Here is a 20,000-nt window from a genome sequence, read left to right as displayed (position 1 = left end):
CCTGGGATAAAGTAGCATTATATACATGACTGTCCCTTTCAAATAGAGACCAACAGGGCTAAGAGTGTGAATGTGTGTGTACATTTATGAATGAACAGTACTTTGCAGAGGCGAATCTAGGATTCTAGGTGATCTGGGACTTACCCCTGAGGGTGCAGATGCTGTTTTTTTTTTTCTTTTTCTTTTGCTGCCATGCATACCGAAACTACAATTTTGTAGTTTTAAGTTTGTGAAGATTCTTCATGTGATCTGGTATGATCAGCAAAATCAGTCTGGCAACTCTGCAGACAGGCTACATAGGCTGCTTTCCTGCACATGCTACCTCTCTGGTAAACTCAAGTACTACACATTTCACTCAGACTACTCTTTTCCTCAGATCCCAGATCAGATCCTGGGCTCTTGGGAAAACATTCGGGGCTTGAACCCAAGTAGCTACCCTCTATATCCACCCATGGTACTTTGTTTGGGTGACCCTAAACGGGACTGCTGTTCTAGTATATAGAGACAGAGAGAAATGTTACCATCACAGTGCTCAAATGCTAGTTATCTTAAAATATCACTTTGTTCCAGAGCCAAAGCCAGATTGTAAACACAAAGCAACTTATAATGATATTGATGACTAAGTTATCCAAAGTTATGTTCCAGTTGACAAGCTGAAAGAATGAATATTCACACCATGTCATAAGGTGAACATAATCTCATCCTCTAATTCTCTATCATTCAGTTATGAAGTTAAGGAAATCACATAATTTCAAGGAGTCTTCTTCAATCACTTGCAAGCTCAGCATGGCCAAGAAGTTTCCAAAGCATCCCATTCTGAGCAACAGCTGATGAGCCTTGGAGGCTTGTGGGATCATGAAATGTTGTGAATCGAATACAAACAATTACAAAGGATGGTAAGGTAGGGACACTGCACAGAGGTGGGGCAGAACAAAAGTTATTCCAGGACAAAAATGCAAACACCTCTAATGAAAATAGGCAAGAAATTGACTGACTGGCCCAGTGTCAAAGCTCTTGTAATTGTGTAGAGTGGATGTACATGTGGGATCTATGGTCTCTCTTGTCTGATCTATTAATTCATGAAAGCATAAGAGGTTCTTTGCACTGTACAAAGTGATGCAGAGAGAGAGAGAGAGAGAGAGAGAGAGAGAGAGAGAGAGAGAGAGAGAGAGAGAGAGAGAGAGAGAGAGAGAGAGAGAGAGAGAGAGAGAGAGAGAGAGAGAGAGAGAATTATCTTAATGGTATGAGATCTGGTAAGTAGTTGTCAGGCAATGGCAAAGTCTTACCACAACACTAAATAAAGGCCTGAGTGGTGCAGTACAGAGTTATGAGTACAGACTGGATGGTGGTGCTGGAGGCTGAGAGGCTTCATCTATACAGATTGACACAATGTGACGGCCAGGAATCATCGCCAAGCCAAGGACACGAGGCTCTTCTTCTCTCCCATCCTCTGAAAAAGATGATACTAAGATAGCATGTGCAGTACAGGGTGAAAAGGACAATTACAGAATACAAAGAGACCTGGACAGGCTGATAGCATGGGCAGACAGGTGGCAGATGGAGTTTAATTCTAAAAAGTGTCAGGTTATGCATTTAGGTAAAGACAACACAATCTTTATCTATGAGATGGAGGGATGTTGGCTACAGGCAGTAGAGGAGGGAAAGGATTTAGGAGTAGTGATAGACAGGACTATGAAATTTTCAAAGCAATGTTTAGAAGCAAGAAATAGGGCAAAAAGGATCCTGGGTTTTATAAATAGAAATGTTAGTTATAAAAGTAAGGAAGTGGTGCGTAGCTTATATAATTCCTATGTTAGGCCCCATTTAGAGTATTGCATACAGGCCTGGTCACCCCATTATAGGCAGGATATCAACATGTTAGAAGCAGTTCAGAGAAGAGCAACTAGGATGATACCAGCATTAAAGTGCCTGGAGTATAGAGATAGATTAAAGGAATTAAACATGTTTTCATTTGAGAGGAGATGTATAAGAGGGGATATGATAGAGTTATTTAAAATGTTCTCAGATACAAACTACATAGATGTGAGATCTTTCTTTACCTTAGAGGAGGAAGTAGGACTAGAAATCATGGCAGGAAGATTAGAAAGCAAGGCTGCAGGTTAGATATAAGAAAATATTTCTTTAGTCATAGGGTGGTAGACTTCTGGAATGCATTGCCAGAGAGGGTTGTAAATAGCACTAGTTTGACAATGTTTAAAAACAGATTAGATAAGCACTTAAATTTATTAGATTTATAATTATGTATAGCACTGCATGATAGTTTTTATAAGAAATTTACTATAGTTAAACAAGACATGATCCCCATGTATGGGGATCACAGATTGTAGAGGAATTCGCTGCAGGACTTAGCCCTGTTAATGGGCCAAATATTTAGAATTAGTATATAATGTATTGTGTACTTGTAAGTGTATCTTTAAGTACTGATGACGAGGTCGCTGTGCGACTGATACAGGATAACCTAGATGGGCCCTGGTGGCCCTTTGTTATCCTATTATTTATGTTATGTTATATGTTATGTTATGTTATAAATGAAAATAAGTACTACAATACAGTAAACCCTGAATACAGTGAACCTCATTAAAGTGAATTTCAGGTAAACTGCTACTTTGTGCCAACCAAACTTCACTCAGTAAGCCAACCACATGTTTGGTTTATATGAATCTGAAACCCAACCAAGTATGCTGGTAATGCTGTACATATCCCTCATTCTGTTTCTTTGAGTTGCTCTCTACACTCATACAAGGTATACTGTATTATTCTGTCTTTCAATTTGGCAGCACTATATAATTTGTGCAATAGTAACACAGTAGCCATGGAATCGCATGAGTAGTTTCCTTTATAAAATAGAAAATGTATTACCGTCTGGCCTGAGATGCTCAGTGCAAGAACCCAGGATGATGTTGTTGTCTCTGTCGGTGCAGACAAAGGAGCCAACCAGAGTTCTGCCATCTGTCATTTCAATCTTCATGGACGAGTGAAGCCACTTCTCTAACTTCATCCGTCCTGGTGTGCTCTGTAAGTCACAACGAAATTATAAGCTGTGTCCCAAAGTGATGTTAAAGTTAAATTTGGCATTAGTAAGATAATGTTGTGCAGTTCTGGTTCCCACTTTACATAAAAGATATGTCTGTTAGAATTAGTAACAGAAGAATGAAGAAAAGATAAAAGGGATGAAAAATATTCCTTATGAAAAGACAGTCCAGATTTTGAAATTTATATTCCTTAAAGAGGCCTAGGTTAGGAAGGGACCTAATCTAAGTCTTTAAATGGTACAGCAAATAAGAAGAAACTGATTCTCAAGTAGAGTGGTAGATGAATGGAACAGACTCAGTAATCCGAATGTTAGTGCTGAGTCATTAAGAGAATAGACAAATTCATGGATGAAGATAACAGATGAAAATAGAATAGATAGGCATAGTCCACATGTATGCCTGATGGCTTCCAGCAGCTTTCTTATTTGCTTCTGTTCACTGCCATCTACAATGGTTAGATGAGGGACTCCATCACTGCTGCCTAATTATCACAACAATGCCAAGCAAACACAACTCACCCATTCACACAACTTAAGTGTCAAATGTAAATATTCTGATATTAAACAATAATTATGTGGTGTCAGGAGGCAAGAGCTTCTATTAATCAAACTAATAAAGAATAATATATGTAGAATATCTTGGCATTAAATAAACAATATATGGTGTCATGAGGTTGATATTTGACTTGACAAAGTTATTGGGGAAAATAAAGACATGAAGAGCCATACAGACATTGTTTAAAGCATCACAGGTAACTAATAATATAACAAAGTCATGAGACTGATATCCACTCAATAAGCTAAAAAGGAAAATAACGGCATGAACCACACAAGGACTCAACATTCAAAGCACAATGAAGTCCTTGTTAAGTGTTTGCCTCACCCTGCGCTGCGGTTGTTTCTCTGAGGCCGCCTCTCCTGGTCTACCACCTCCATCAGTGAGGTCCACCAGGTGGTCCCGAAAATCTCCCCCAGTCTTCATGACTACAGTACTCCTCTTTCACCCTACTTGGCTCTACACACTCACTGGTAACATGCTGGAAAACAAGGGCACATTGAGTCCGTGGCATCAGGTCCACATAATCTAATGTACTTCCTGAATCCTGGCAAAAGGCAACATTAGGTAGAGGCCAAAGAGAGGAAACAGGGATGAGACACACATGCTAATGTTATGGGAAAGTCAAGTCCAACCAAAATTTAGGAACTTGCTAAACTGTTTACTATCCTTTTATGTCCTGGCAAAAGGAAATGCTCATGTGATAGCATATAAGACTGTACTGAGTTGTTTAGCACACTTGGATTTAAAGAATGCAAACAATATTGAAATGATTTCAGCCTTTTCATTAGGTTAGGTTAGTTTAGGTTTAAATGAATTCAGTTTATCTCTCCACAGTGTAGATCATGATTTGGGCAGGCAACATAATTTGTTCTGAAATTAACAGTGCTTCAAAATCACAGTAAAGCTTTCTCATCCAGCCACATCCGATACAATCACCAAACTCACACATCATATAGAAGTGTTGATGATCTTGCCATAACCATAGACAAATTGCAGGTCACATGTGTTTTATGGCTGTAACAAAACTTGATAGTGTGGCAGAAATTTCAGGTTTTCTATGTTCAGTGTTAGGTTTGGTTAGGTTCATGTCCTTGCAGGTGATTCCAGCCTCTCCATGCTAGAGTACGTTATGTTAAAAAATTAGTAATGTAAAGTTAAATTTCCATAGACTTTTCAATACATATTTTGCATTCCCTACCCAAAACCCTCAATTACCCACATGCCCCAAAGCTTGTTTGGGGAGATGTCGGTTGGGCAGTGCAGACATATTATAAATAATTACCAAAATTACTACATTCAAACATAAGAATAACAGAATGCAAATGGTCAGCTGGCTTTCACTGGGTAGCCACCATACTAACCATGAACGTTTCTCACCTCTCCCACAGTAAGCCATTCTATTGTCACAGTCTTCCCTATCCAAATCAGAAAACTTCACATGTATATCCATGTTTCTGAGTTCTATAATGTACGAGTTTCCTGTGTTGGTAGTTTTCCTCAACACATCAATTTCCATCTGACACTCCTAGTATACGGTATAAACACACTTTAACCCCGTCAGTACCATAACGCGTTTTCATAATGTCTGATTACTATTTGGTAATTTTATACCGCTTCAAATACTTATGTGGGGATTTAAATAGTGAAGGCTCAGGCCATTTTCATAATGTCTGATTACAATTTGGTGATTTTATACCGCTTCAAATACTTATGTGGGGATTTAAATAGTGAAGGCTCAGGCCATTAATCTTTTGACCTCCGTACACCTTTTGGTAATGAAAAAAAAGTCTAATCATGCTCAAAATTCAAGGTAGAAATGCGTACTAGTACTGAAGGAGTTAAAGCCCCCAACTCTATTGCCCACTGCTATGCCCTTGGTGCCCCTACGCCTGGCAGTGGCACTAGTTACCTTTTCCTTCCTATCAACAACCTAAGATTCCCTTTTTACGTTTTCTTGAAGTTGTAGAAGCGTGAATACTCCTGAATCAGTGTCAGTACCACTCACACTCGGTGGAGGGAGGGAGCTGGTGCTGGGAGTGGGAAGGAAAATGTAAACACTAAGATTGTGACTAAACATCCAGAGAAATCAACGGAAATCCAGGCTTTATCAAAGAATCTTTTATAAGGAAATATCAATGAATGTATGTATGTATGAATCAATATATGTATGTATGTATGCACTTATACACAATAAACATTTCATAATAACAACACACTCGGGATCAAAAGACCCAGTCACACCCAAATCACCACTCCCACCCATACATCTTAAAACACTTATGAAGAACACTCAAAACGCCATGCAACACCACAAAATACCCACAGGCACATAAAAAAAAAAAAAGTAGGAACAGTTCACGCTAATTACCAGTCCCTGCATCACAGAACACACTCGATCCACACCCACCACCCCAAACACTTAAAACTAACCCAAAGCACCAAACAACACGGTAGGGTAAAATGCTCATAGAAGTGTGATCTAGACCGTGAGAATGAGTATAGTTACGTGCGCTGTATTGGTTGAAACTGCAATAATTTCTGAAATATCAATAAACACACCAAAAGCTCACTGGAAACACCCGATATACACCAAAAGTCCTCCACACACCCGAAACTCCCCAAACACATTCAAACCATTTAAAACAATGTATTACTCCAAAACACTAAGAAAAAAAAAAAAAAAAAAACTGCAACATTCAAATGTCTCCAAACACACAAAACTCACTCGAAACATCCAAAATACACCAAAACCACACCATACACACCCAAACACAACCAAAAGACTTTTCACACCACACATCTAAACCATTTAAAATACTCACAATTAACCCATATCAATTCAAAACAATACAACTGGTCAACATGCCTCCAAACACATTCAAAACACATCCAAATACTTAAACACACTTGCACAGCACACTGAAGATACGTAAAATATACCTAAAAACATCTAATACACACTGAAAACACACCCAAATATACCCAAAACACCATGTAAGACTACCAAATGTACTTAAAACAACCCAATTATACCCAAAAGCACCAAAACTCATTATAAAGAACGGCAAGATTACAAGATAGACTTACCTAAATATTGCGGCTCGACGACGACTCTTCCACTTCCTTTCTCCTTTCTTCTTCGTCCTCCTGTTTTGTTCTTATTTTTTCCTCCTCCTATTGCTTCTATCTATACGTCTCGGACTAGAAACACATATAAAAACTTAAGAAACACTAGATATCAGCAAAATATTGAGGAATTGAAGGAAGAGTTAAGTAGAGCGACTTGACTCTCACCTGGTAGACCACCCCCTGTGAGGTACAGTGCCACAGAGGGGAGGATGGACATGCGTGGGAGCAGCCAAATTCTACAGGCACGCCAATCCCTTTACATTTTAATTACATGTGAGTATTACTATAATGTATGGACGAATTGCATGACTTATGCAGCAAGTGGTAGTGCAATCTGTCATGGGTGACATTACTCAACAAATTTGAACAACAAAAGACCAAGTGTGGAATGTAGAGCTCTTTTAAAAGCATCCATAGACTTCAAAGCAACGACACTGTCAGATAACGAGTTCCACACATTAACACACCTCTAACTGAAGAAACGTTTACGGCATTCAAGGGGAGATTTTTACGTTATGGCCTGTAGCGCCTGTAGGCATACTTGAAGAGTATATGTGGGAAGCGCTGTTAACCAGGCAATTTTATTTATAGTGGTACTCATACTAGGCCCCATATCACCACCCGAATGCATCATTGGCGTAACCACCTAGAACCTGGGTGTCATGGTGACATGTAGGTAACTAATTCCACCCTCTCTAATAAAACTGTGTGAGCAGAACGCCCCCAAACATGCAAAGAGTACTCCATACAAGGACGAATAAGGCCCTTGTACAGAATTAGCAGTTGGAGGGGCGAGAAAAACTGACGGAGACATCGCAGAACGCCTAACTTCATAGAAGCTGTTTTAACAAGAGATGAGATGTGAAGCTTCCAGTCAAGATTGTAAGTAAAGGACAGACCGAGGATAGTTAGTGTGGAAGAGGGAGACAGTTGAGTGTCATTGAAGAAGAGGGGATAGTTGTCTGGAAGGTTGTGTCGAGTTGATAAATGGAGAAATTGAGTTTTTGAGGCATTGAAAACTACTAAGGTTTCTCCGCCCAATAAAAAATCTTAGAGAAAGATCAGAAGTCAAGCGTTCTCTGGCGTCCATGCGTGTCGACTTCCTGAAGGGTTGGACGTCTCTGAAAGGACGTGGAAAGATGTATGGTGGATTCATCAGCGTAGGAGTGGATAAGGCAAGAAGTTTGGTTAAGAAGGTCATTAATGAATAATAGAAAGAGAGTGGGTGATAGGACAGAACCCTGAGCAACACCACTGTTAATAGGTTTAGGAGAAGAACAGTAGCCGTCTACCACAGCAGTAAAAGAGCGGTCGGAAAGGAAACTTGAGATAAAGTTGCAGAGAAGGATAGAAACCGTAGAAGGGCAGTTTGGAAAATCATAGCTTTGTGTCAGACTCTATCAAAAGCTTTGGATATGTCTAATGCGACAGCAAAGGTTTCACCGAAATTTTTAAAAGAGGATGGTCAAAACTCAGTAAGGAACACCAGAGATCACCAGTGGAGTGACCTTGACGAAAGCCATAGTCAGATAGAAGATTGTGAAGTGACAGATGTTTAAGAATCTTCCTATTGAGGATAGATTCAAACACTTTAGACAAGCAAGAGATTAAAACTATAGGACGGTAGTTTGAGGGATTAGATCGGTCACCCTTTTTAGGAACAGGCTGAATGAAGGCAAACTTCCAGCAAGAAGGAAAGGTAGAAGTCGATAGACATAGATGAAAGAGTTTGGCCAGGCAAGGTGCAAGCACGGAAGCACAGTTTTTGAGAACAATAGGAGGGATCCCATCAGGTCCATAAGCCTTCCGAGGGTTTAAGCCAGCGAGGGCATGGAAAACATCATTACGAGGAACTTTAACCGTAGGTATGAAATAGTCAGAGGGAGGAGGAGAGGGAGGAACAAGCCCAGAATCATCCAAGGTGGAGTTTTTAGGTTTGAGAAAAGAGATCAGCTTTGGAGACAGATGAGGTGGCAGTGGTGCCATCAGGATAAAATAAAGGAGGGAAAGATGAAGAAGTAAAGTTGTTGATGTTTTGGCCAGATACCAGAAGTCACGAGGGGAGTTGGAGTTTGAAAGATTTTGACATTTTCTATTTATGAAAGAGTGTTTGGCAAATTGAAAAAACAGACTTGGCATGATTCCAGGGATATATATAAAGTAGTGTTAGCAATTCCCTCTTAATTAGGTAGTAATTACACACTTCAGTATATTTCCAACGGTCAAAGGCGTTATTTACCTGAAAGAAATGTTTTAGTATTGTTAGTTATATGAAAAATTATCAATGTTTAAGTTTAGAAGGCAGTAACAGATTTGTCTGAATTACTCCTACAGCACTCAAAAGAAAATGGGAAGATGTGCTTCTACTGGGCTGAAAAGAAAATGGAGTCTGAGAGGTAAATATAAATTAGTTTTATTTTTACACACGCAGCGTCGTCTCACTGCAAAAACGGCGGGGTAATTCCTAAACTCTAACAGTGTTTGCGCTACAAGTGTAGACTAGTCGGGTGAATCAACTCGTTACGCTGGTCGTCCGCCACTTGGAAGACCTTCTTTCTTCATGAGAAACTTCTCTACAGACGATGAGGTCCTTTATATGGGGTGAAGTGATGGTCTGCGCGAGAACGACTGCGCCGATGATGTCTTTGCCAAGAATCTCTGATGATTTGATAAGACAGAGGGGACCCTTTTAAATTATATTAGATTTCACCCTGTGTCTCCTAAGTCTCCTCTTTTGTGATAAGAGAAGTGATCTTGGGAGTGGCAGGATGGGTGAAACAAGCCAGAGTGTTTTGGAAGGAGAGTATTCCTTTTGTCTCGCAGGTCAGGAAAGTCATATAAACAACAGGGTGACCAGTGGCAAATTTCGAATTTCCCAAGAGTGACTCCGAAAACAATCCAAGATCGACCAAAATTTCCCAAGATTTAAAGAAGACAATAATTAACACAATTTTACTGATATAAGATGACATCTTACCTTTCAGTATTACTGCAGGTATACACGAGTTGGGGGGTTCGTCTACTTCGCCCTCAATGGCATCCTCCACAGCTGGATGCAGTGTTGCCACCCTCTCCTCTTTGCCTTGCCGTTCTCGCTCAGCACACCTTCGGTAACACTGCCCACTTTTTACGTCTTTGATGAGGGATGTTGATGGTTGCCATTGATAGCATGGTACCTCCTGACGGCTGATCGCTTGTTTAGCAAGGAGTCTGTTTGACGTGGTGGACACGCCAAGCCTGTTTGTTTGTTTTGTTTTATCATATTCAGCTGCGAAAATACCCGCTCCACACATGCAGATGAATGAGGCAGAGCTAGCAGGCCGCACATGAATTTTGACAAACAGGCAAATCTCGGCTCGTTGTTCCCATCCTTCACTGATTTTAGTTCACTCCAGAAAGCAGTTGCCTTCTCGTTAAGATTCTTCAGTGCTTCTTTTGCATATAGCAAATCCTTCCACTGATCCTGCAGGGCGTCCAACTCATCCTCTTTCACAAGCGATGGAAATTGTAGTGCTAGTTTTAAGATGTCACTGGAGTTCCTCTTGGGTGATAAAGATTCTTTCGGTTCGATGATTCTTAACAAGCAAAGCACACTGTCGCTATGAAAAGAGAATCTTTTTTTCATTTGTAGGCACAGTTCTACCAGGAACTTTCGGCAGTCGAGACGAAACCTTCTTTCCTGATCTCCCAAAGGTTCCTTGATTAGCAATGCAGCACACCTGCCACCAAGGTTAATTTCACTGATCTCTTTGTACAAAGAATCATTTCCTGGGTTAATGAGAGATAACTCTTTGTTGGCTACCACTTCATCACGAACAAACATTCCCATGATACTCCTGTACTCAACGGAAACTGTTGTAAAAAGTGATGCAAGTCTGAAATATTCAGACTGGAATTCCAAATTCATTCTGTCCACTTTAGGGAGGATATAGTTCAAGAACAGCAGCATATGCTTGGTTCCAGGAGTAATCATGTTCTTGTATATCATGGCAGCTCCATCATCATTTTTCTTTGCTTCACTTTGGAAAAAAGCTGCAGTGCTTCCCACTGCTCTAGTATTCTGGCTATGACTTCTGATCTTGAAAGCCAACGAGTCTCTGATAATTTTAGCATTTTGTGCTTTGGAGCATGAACAATGTCCTGGATCATTTTCAAGTCATTTTGACGCTTACTACTGCGTGCAAAATAGCAGCATACATTTCTTACAAATGTTTCGAGCCATGATGGTAAGTGTTTGCTAGCATGGCTTGAACACAGAGCAAAGGAATGGCAGACACATCCCAGTATGAATACAGATGGACAGTCCTTTTAAGGAGTGCCTGAAATCCTTTGTTGGCCCCAGCATAGTGGAACAGTTGTCACTAGAGAATCCAATAATGTTTTCCATAGGTATGCCTTTACATTTAAGCAGTTCTTTCACTGACTTATAGAGTCCTTCTGCAGTTCCGTTTTCTACTTCAACAATATCCAGTAGTGCGTCAGTAACTTTACACTTTTGTTCATCATAAAATCGCACCATCACCGCAAGTACTTGCGATACAGATACATCAGTACATTCATCTATTATCAGAGAAACCAGTTTTCACTGCAAGCTTTTGCTACCCACTGTTTCTCTTCCCATGCAATGCCGTCTTGCATCACATACGAAATTTTTGTTCTCTTTGCTTTCAAACTACGAGCCACTTCACATTTGGGAAACATTTGTTTCATGGTTTCTACCAGATGATCAACTTGCCTGAAGGGCACTCCATGTTCAGCTACATATGCTGCCAACAGAAGTTCTGCTTTGGAAACTTCATCATCTAGAATTCTAGATCGTCTTCCACTGGTTTCTTTTTCAGATATGACTGAATTCCAATAGCACTTCTCTTAGCATTGTAGTTTTCACGTGCTTTGCAGAAGCTTTATGTTGCATGAGAGGACTTGTTACAGTTTTTCAACTTGAAGTCACAAACACTGCAGACAGCTGCACATTTATCATTTGGATCTGGTTTCACCCAGTCTTTAAGTTCAGGATTTTTAAGCCATTCTGCATTAAAAGTCTGCTGGTACCATGTTTTCTTCTTTTTAGGGGGAGTACTGTATCCACTCCATCCTGGTACAGGATCATCGTTGTCACTCATGATGCACCACAAAAAGGGGTAACAAAACCCCACACAGAGCGTACGCAAGGTAAAATTTAAGCCTTGAATCGTGAGCCCGCGAGAACTATTCCGCAAGAGGAACTAGTGATGACTGATGACTGATGCCGCCACGGGCCCACGGCTGACCGCGCCGTCCACTGTGCGGCTGAACGTGTCCTGTACAGGAAGTATACAAGACCGCCGTACGGTATACATACGTGTCTCTGACTGTTACGCTGCCCGTTCGGGTCTGATTCAGATCTGAACTTGTCCTGCACACGTAATAAGCAATCTGTTTAGACCTTTCCTAAGTATGTTTGTGATTCTTTACTTAAAAAAATACATTCAAAAGTAGCTGTTACAACAATATGAGCCATATAGACTTAAATTTGTTCTGAGACAATATAATGCTCTCTCTCTCTCTCTCTCTCTCTCTCTCTCTCTCTCTCTCTCTCTCTCTCCAACCATCAAGATTGATATGACATATACAGACATTAAAATCTAATCCAAGATTTACGGCATTTCTGCAAAAAATTCCCAAGATCCCAAGGCGAAGTTTGAAATCCCAAGATCTTGGGAAATTTCCCAAGTCCTGGTCACCCTGATAAACAACGTCACTGGCCGCTCAGCTCGGTCTCAGTACCTTGCTGGTGCCCCGCCGTTTCATACCATTATTTTCCCGTTTAATGTGTCCGTTCTTCACTTCATTTTGACCACTGTTGTTTATACTACACTTAACAATTGAGTTGAGTATTCATATCTCAGTAAGCTACCACCAGTGTTCCGGACGGAGTGAATTATGAATCACCCCGGAAGGTTATTAATTAGTTCTTACCGTCTTATTGTAAGTAAAGTCACTTGGGAGTGTTTCTGTGATTCTTCAGGTGAATATAACTTATACATATGTATTTACAATTAGATACAGAGGTTTGGGGCGAGAAGTGTTAGCACATGGTGTAGAGAACCATCATAACTGTAGCCCAGAACCTTCTAGAAGCTTAGATAGAAATTTCCTATTCTGATGCCCGCTGGAAAAGTGTCTAATTATGATTTTCACTCCTAGTTTCTTGGAAAATAATTAGTTAGGAAAAGGCTAATACAAGCAATAATATAATAATCATAAATATCTGTAAATGTTAAACTGGTCGAATAGGCAATAGCTTGATAGAATAATTCACATGTGATATGTTCCTGTGAAACCTATCACCTACGATGTCACACCCTATCCACACCCTATCACGTGATCACGAGGACCTTAATAGGAATGCCACCGGGCAGTCAAGATGAGTACTCCGATCTGACCAGCGGGTGACCAGCGCGGTGTGCGCAACGGAACATGTGTGTGTGTGTGAACTCTGACACGAACATTTGCACTAAGACAATTATCTAAGTCTTGTTTAAGGTAGGTAATAAGTGCACGTGACAGTGTTTAAGTGACTTAATTGTGATGACAAGGGCAGTGACAAATAGATAATCACGGTGCTGAGATTCAGTACTCTTCGGCTCAGTACTTACGTGAAAGTGTATAATAAACTATAAATATAAGTACTAAATGTACTAATGGGTTTTCTTAAATTCCTGGGTATCAAAAGACAGTGATTGTCTTTTACCGCTCGAGGGCCATACTGATGAGTATTGTTCATTAAGAGCAACACTTCACGCTACAATAAATACGCAGATACCAAAAACCCTTTACAGAAGAACGTGACAGATGCAGGACAGACCTATGTCCCTGGCGTGATCACACCTAGCATCCTCACAAGACTCTATTCAGGCCAGCCCTCGGAGGCCTGCGTGCCTCGAAAAAGTGCTGACACCGGAATTTATGACTGGGTTTGCTACAATCACTATACATGAATATAGCGACGGATATAGTCATCTAATTACATGAATTAGGTAAAGGAAAGTTACTTATGACTCAGAAGTATGCATGTTAAGATGTATTACATAAAAGGTAAACGTACAGATCACTTATATGATATAAAGTAGATGCAACCGAATATATGGATGGCAATCGAAATAGGTTGTGAAAAGTTCCAACACACTGTGACGTAGGTTAGTGTGATCATGTCTACCCACCCATGTAGAATCCTTGGGTGCCAACGCTTATACATACATGTATACATACACATATAATAATAATTAAAGAATCAATTACAAGTACGACGTACATCATTATGTGACACCGTTATATATATATATATATATATATATATATATATATATATATATATATATATATATATATATATATATATATATATATATATATATATATATATATATATATATATATATATATATATATATATATATATATATATATATATATATATATATATATATATATATATATATATATATATATATATATATATATATATATATATATATATATATATATATATATATATATATATATATATATATATATCGTTTTAGTTAATCACCAAGGCTTTATTACCCCCGCCTAACCACATCACGGAGTATTTGTATGTACAACTGAGGTGGGTTACTGACCATGGCATAGGCTACTCATTGTAAGGACATCCAGCCATAAAAAAAAAAAAAAAAACTTTGACCAGTTCTTGAAAGTTCTTGAGCACGAGCTCTTGAGTGAGGCGTCAAGCAACCCTGCTTCTCTGTTTAGTGAAAGCGTAACTTGCACCTCAATCTTTATCTGTCAAATATGTACGGCTCTGCATTTATATAGATAGCGAAGTCGTGAATTATATTTCTTTATCTAATCCCTATGTTATCCATAATAAAACATCATTAGCAAAATTTATGTGTATTTGTTTTGATATTATATCAGTTACGCATAAATACGATGAACTATACTGAAGACAATGATAGTTCATTTAAGTTGGAATGATATATATCAGGGATTCCAACTTTACTGAACTATCATTATCTTCAGTATAATTCATCATATTTACATATCCTTAACCGATATAATTTTAGAATAAATATACATAAATTTTGCAAATGATGCTTTTTTATTTTCCTTTATTTATACCATGTGGGCTTTTCACAGGAATTTATGGGCTAAGGGGTACCTCCTATCTTAAAGCCCACCCGCTAAGGTGGGCCGTTGCCCCGAGTGAGGAAGCCCAACCTACACTCGGACCGTGGACAGGATTCGAACCGTGCCCTTGGAGACCCCTCTGACCCCAAAGCACGCATGGTTCCACTGTAGTACCACTGTGGCCCCTCTGTCAATATTCAGCCTTTCCTTTTTGCTTCATTGTGCGAGTCAAATTTTTTTTTTTTCTACTTTAATTTGTGACAGTGGTGAGTATGTTTGCCAGTGCAGGACGTGAGAGGTCCCTGGCACTCGTTTCCCTCTCCATGATCCCTTCTGGCTGTTATCATGTACTCCCTCACTCACTCACTCTTTGCTCTTCTCACTCGACTCACTCACTCCCACTCACTCAACTGTTTCCTTCCCGCGCATCCAGTCACCCACTCATCTGACTCCTTCCTTCTCTTACTCATCCTGTTCTTGTCTTTGCTTTTACTTATTCCCCCCCTTCTCTTCTTTATCTCCCTTATCTTCTAACTCTCCTATGACACCTTTTTATTCCGGGTGGTGTGTGGTGGGGGAGTATTTTAGTGGAATGCGCCTATATTTGTACTCCTTCTCTTCTCTTGAGTCTACATATCATTAACTTTTATTCATAATTGTCTAATAAATATCTAATAAAGAATCTCATGTGACCCGAGAGTCTTCTTGCTATTCTATTTTTAAATCATGTCAATGTTTTGTTTGTTTGAGTGCCCCCGAACATCACCGGGCTGACACGCGGACAAACATACAGACACATGTTTCAGAGCTCAGTGGTTGTCATGGAAACACGGATAACACATGACAACAAACACATGGTAGTGGTGGTGGTGGTGGTTTCAGTCGGCCGTAGACAGGTACCTTAGTCTGTGGTCTGTCTCTCCTCCTCCTCTTCATCATCATCCAGGTAGTTATTACATGCAGTCCTTATTCTTCATCATTAACCTATCCTCAGTTCTGCTGTATTGGACAATGAGTGGCTAACATGCAAAGGTAGTCATTTAACTTTATTTTCAACCTATCTTCTGTTGTGAATTATTAAAAAAGGTTCATTCATCAAGCATTCAGCGCGCTACAATGCACCACCGCATCAGTCACCTTTCCTCACGCCTATGGTAACTTGAATCAGTCCCATGTGACGATTACAGTTCCGTTACTACATCTCCTCCTCGTGAAATGCGGAAAATAGAGTTCATTCAGTTAGGTATTCAAGGTGCTCTAACGTACAGCACCATCGTGTTAGTAACCTCTTCTTACGAAAACTCAAATCAATTTCATGTGATAGATAGCAATCAATTCAGTTACTGCAGGGCTCTTTCCCTCGTGACAGGCAGGGAACAAGAAATGGTAGAAGTAATGTTTTTTCTTTCTTTTTTAAGAGAACCTTAAAGAAGGTGGTTTTATATTCGGGAGTCATGTGATCCATATTATTACAAAGTTGTAAAAACCATGTCATTATTGAGTACCGCTTGGATTTAAGTGACGAGGGAGGTACTATTCTAAAACTGCCTTTGTTATTCATGACCTACCAGTATTAATTCAACGGCGGTTATTTCTTAGTATAATGCAGCTGTCTAAAAGAACAGTACAGCATAAAGTGAAAAACCAGAGAATATTGTGCTTGTTACGAGTTCCCAATCTCTTACTTTGAATACCTTAATCTCTTCAGTACCAGGACGTGTTTTCATATTTATTGTGGTTACTATTTAGCGATTTTATACAGGTTCAGAAACATATGTTGGGATTAGAATAGTAAAGACTCTGGCCATAAATCTTTTGAGCTCCATAGATCCTTTCAAATGCAAATAAAATCATCTAATCACACCAAACAATGAAAGTAAAAATTCGTCTTAGTACTAAAGGGGTTAAATGGCTATAATAGATTCTATGCAATTTTTCAGAGATGTTTTTCTTTTTTTATAGTAGTTTGATAAAGTAGAAAACTAACAAAACTACTCAAACATCTTGAAGCTTTAAACATGCCTCAATTATGCTATTCAAGTTTTCAGTGATACGTTCTGAACTACAGTGATCATTTAACAAGGATTCTACACCATCAATAACAAAAACACTCATGAGAACCAAACCAATAATTTCTGTGGCCTTTGAAAACAGTTTTTCTGAGAGTCTAAGTGTTTTAGTCTCTAGACCTCGACCAGAGCTGATGGCATATCGATGGTAGGAAGGGAGAGGGGGATCAGTTATGTAGCAAGTCACGTCATCAGGAAGGAAAAAGATGCCGTGGTGTATGGGGCCAGCTGGCGGTCACCAGAGAGACCAAGTAAACATAAACACAGGCCGCTTAGGGATGGGCCAGCGGTGGTGGTGGTGGTGGCGCTAGTGACCCTGACGTGATCCACAACGCATTACTGCCCTACGTACTACTTGTGACTTAAGGTGTTATGGATTGTTTATTATGAGAGAGAGAGAGAGAGAGAGAGAGAGAGAGAGAGAGAGAGAGAGAGAGAGACGTGGGGTGTATATGTATGAGGCGTGTGGCGTGATGCTATTATTTCATCGGAGGTATGGATCAATCAGCCTTCGTAAATAACCTCATTACCACCACCATCACCATCGCTAGCGCCACCACCGCCACCACCACCACAACTAGTATCTATCAAGCAAACATGAAAAATAACGTATTTTTATGGACTAAAGGCAATTCAATACTAGTTTGATTTCGTTTGCATTTGAGAATGAATTGTCTTTGCTTTGTTTTCATTATCCCTGTATCTTGTTCTGTCGGAAGCACCAGCAGCCTTACATCTTTGCAGTCACTAATAGCACTTCGGTGCTTCACTCCACTATTTCATAAGGCTTTATTGAAATTCACATGAGTTTTTTTAAGGTGTTTATTTTACGGTTCTAGAGGGAGAGCGACAAGAATTCTACTTTACTGGAGAAACATTCTTGAAAACCCGCTAATCATCTGTGTAGTCTTTGAAAATAGTCGTGGTGAGAGAAAAAAGCGTTTTTGAATACAGGCACATGTTGCATGTTACGTTCTTGGGTGAGTGATAAGTTATGCTGACGATCGGGTGTGGCATAGTAGTCCTAATAGCTGTGGTGCTGGTGATACTGGTGGTGGTGGACTGCTGAGCCACCTCAGAGCACACGAGAGAAGAATTGGGAGAGGTCATCAAGTCGACGGACAACCATAAGCAAGATGGTGATGGTGATGGTGGTGGTGAGTGGTGACACACTTCATGCTGTTGTGTACAAGAAGCACCACTGGGTCAAGGTAAACACTCGCCACAACAGTGACACTTGGTGAGACTCCAGGTCTGTGATCGATTCCACTGACTAATGCATCTTGTACCTTCCTTAACCTTCCATTCCCTCCCCCTCCCAACTCTGTGTGTGTGTGTGTGTGTGTGTGTGTGTGTGTGTGTGAGAGAGAGAGAGAGAGAGAGAGAGAGAGAGAGAGAGAGAGAGAGAGAGTGAGTGAGTGAGTGAGTGAGTGAGTGAGTGAGTGAATGTCAGCTTCATTGACTGAGTTCTCTTGATGCAACTAATAGGACTCTCTCTCTCTCTCTCTCTCTCTCTCTCTCTCTCTCGCTACCGCTGTCATAATTTTAATGATTTATTGCATTGGATACCTTGAAATAGCAACTCAGCACGGTTCTAGCGACGATAAAACAATAATGAGCTCTTACTACTGTAACCGCTACATTCTCTGGAAAATGTGTATGTAGTTCACAGGTGGTTGCGACTTAACAGTCACGCTACCGGAGACTTTTTTTTCCATATAATTATACAATAACCAAGCTGTATGAGAAAGAAACTTCCTATCCGTGTGCTTAAGAGATAGCTGTAACACCTCCCATCTCTTGCATTTTAGAGTGAAAAACACGTTCGCGGACTTTAGTAGGTATTAAACCTCCTATCTTGTACTACATGCACTGCTACGTATACAAAATGGGTTCCTGTACTAACTGGGAGCTCTAAAACCCCTTATCTGATCCATTAAGGGATAAAAGCAGCAGATTCCTTTAAAGGGCGTCTAACCTGTGGTAATGAAACTCTCTACTTGATGAAGCAGCCTTCTTGTTCTTATTTTTGGCTACAGTGTCATGTCAACTTCAGGGATTTTAGAAAACAGATATCACTGGTCAACAGTCACGGCGTGTGAAATTAACCCACACCTTTCTTAGTGTCATTCCATGTTCACCTACCCATTTTATTCTACAAATGCATGAGTGAATTTGATTGCTGTGTGTGTTGCAGGCGTGAGGAGAGCTGAGGCTGCCTGAGTGAGGAGCATTGCTAGGGAAGGAAGGAAGGCATTACTACAATGGCTGAAGAAGAGAATGTGAAGGTGGCGGTTTGGGTCCGGCCAATGATATCCTTTTTAATGCCAAGAATGAGATCTTTGGGAGAGAAAACACACACACACACACACACACACACACACACACACACACACACACACACACACACACACACACACACACACACACACACACACACACTAAGTTTATTGACCACAAAATACAAAAGAAACATAAAATTAGAAAGAAAAGCAAACAACAATTAAACAATCCTAACATCCAAGTAGGTGGAATAATCATTGTCCAATATTTTGTTAAGATATCAATACACGTTCAAGGAAACCATTACACACACACACACACACACACACACACACACACACACACACACACACACACACACACACACACACCTTTGCTTCTATCTATTCTATTCCTTTTCCTATCAAGTTATTTTCATCACTATCTTTAGTTTCCTATTCCATCAGCATTCCCCTTAACTCTGGCACACAATAAGCGGGAGCTGGGACGAAAGGCCAAGTGCGTAGTGAGCATGAAGGGAAATATCACCACGGTCACCAACCCTGATGACTCGGCCGATGTCAAGTCCTTCACCTACGACTACTCTTACTGGAGCTTTGACGGCTGCAAGGAGGAGCCCAATGGCTACTTTGCCAAGCAGTCACCCAACTCCAAGTATGCTGATCAGGTGAGAGAGAGAGAGAGAGAGAGAGAGAGAGAGAGAGAGAGAGAGAGAGAGAGGTCATTCTTACGCTAATCTGGAATATAAAACTAAGAT

The 20,000-nt window shown here is 40.1% G+C and overlaps 2 protein-coding genes across 9 annotated transcripts in view; both read right to left on the bottom strand.

Moving 5' to 3' along the window:
* Positions 1-6,452, bottom strand: part of LOC123513107 (N-alpha-acetyltransferase 38-B, NatC auxiliary subunit-like) — a 6,713-nt gene extending 261 nt beyond the window's left edge. Inside the window, exons 1-5 of one of the 7 annotated variants that reach the window (XM_045269983.1) lie at positions 5,617-5,859; positions 4,557-4,728; positions 3,936-4,089; positions 2,881-3,034; positions 1-1,450 (exon numbers count right to left, since the gene is read on the bottom strand). The exon at positions 1-1,450 is cut by the window's left edge and continues 261 nt beyond it. In XM_045269983.1, coding sequence (XP_045125918.1) covers positions 1,326-1,450; positions 2,881-3,034; positions 3,936-4,034 — 378 coding nt within the window. In that variant the 5' untranslated portion in view covers positions 4,035-4,089; positions 4,557-4,728; positions 5,617-5,859 and the 3' untranslated portion in view covers positions 1-1,325. Of the gene's footprint in view, positions 1,451-2,880; positions 3,035-3,935; positions 4,090-4,556; positions 4,729-4,988; positions 5,860-5,979; positions 6,095-6,433 lie in introns of those variants that run through there. The other 6 variants (XM_045269986.1, XM_045269984.1, XM_045269980.1 and 3 more) reach the window with 6 other exon arrangements.
* Positions 6,453-6,717: 265 nt separating this feature from the next.
* LOC123513106 lies at positions 6,718-11,036 on the bottom strand. 2 transcript variants are annotated; one of them, XR_006677259.1, is made up of 2 exons: positions 9,718-11,036; positions 6,718-6,812 (listed from the first exon to the last, which is right to left on the bottom strand). XR_006677259.1 is itself a non-coding variant. In XM_045269979.1 (2 exons), the coding sequence occupies exons 1-2, from the start codon at positions 10,031-10,033 to the stop codon at positions 9,253-9,255; spliced, it is 462 nt and encodes a 153-aa protein (XP_045125914.1). In that variant the 5' UTR covers positions 10,034-11,036; the 3' UTR covers positions 9,021-9,252. The 2 variants fall into 2 exon arrangements, 1 of the variants encoding a protein (XP_045125914.1); XM_045269979.1 differs by lacking the exon at positions 6,718-6,812 and adding an exon at positions 9,021-9,398.
* Between the last annotated feature and the right edge of the window lie 8,964 nt (positions 11,037-20,000).

This window comes from Portunus trituberculatus, chromosome 35 (genome assembly GCF_017591435.1).
Source record: "Portunus trituberculatus isolate SZX2019 chromosome 35, ASM1759143v1, whole genome shotgun sequence".
NCBI lineage: Eukaryota > Metazoa > Arthropoda > Malacostraca > Decapoda > Portunidae > Portunus > Portunus trituberculatus.
This window is presented reverse-complemented; position numbering and strand designations above follow the sequence as displayed.

Coding starts and splice junctions, on each gene's coding strand:
- LOC123513106 (XM_045269979.1), bottom strand. CDS start 10,033: ATGTGTGGAGCGGGTATTTTCGCAGCTGAATATGATAAAACAAAACAA. Junction 9,399..9,717: donor ACCTGCAGTAATACTGAAAG/GTAAGATGTCAT, acceptor TCAAATCATCAG/AGATTCTTGGCAAAGACATC.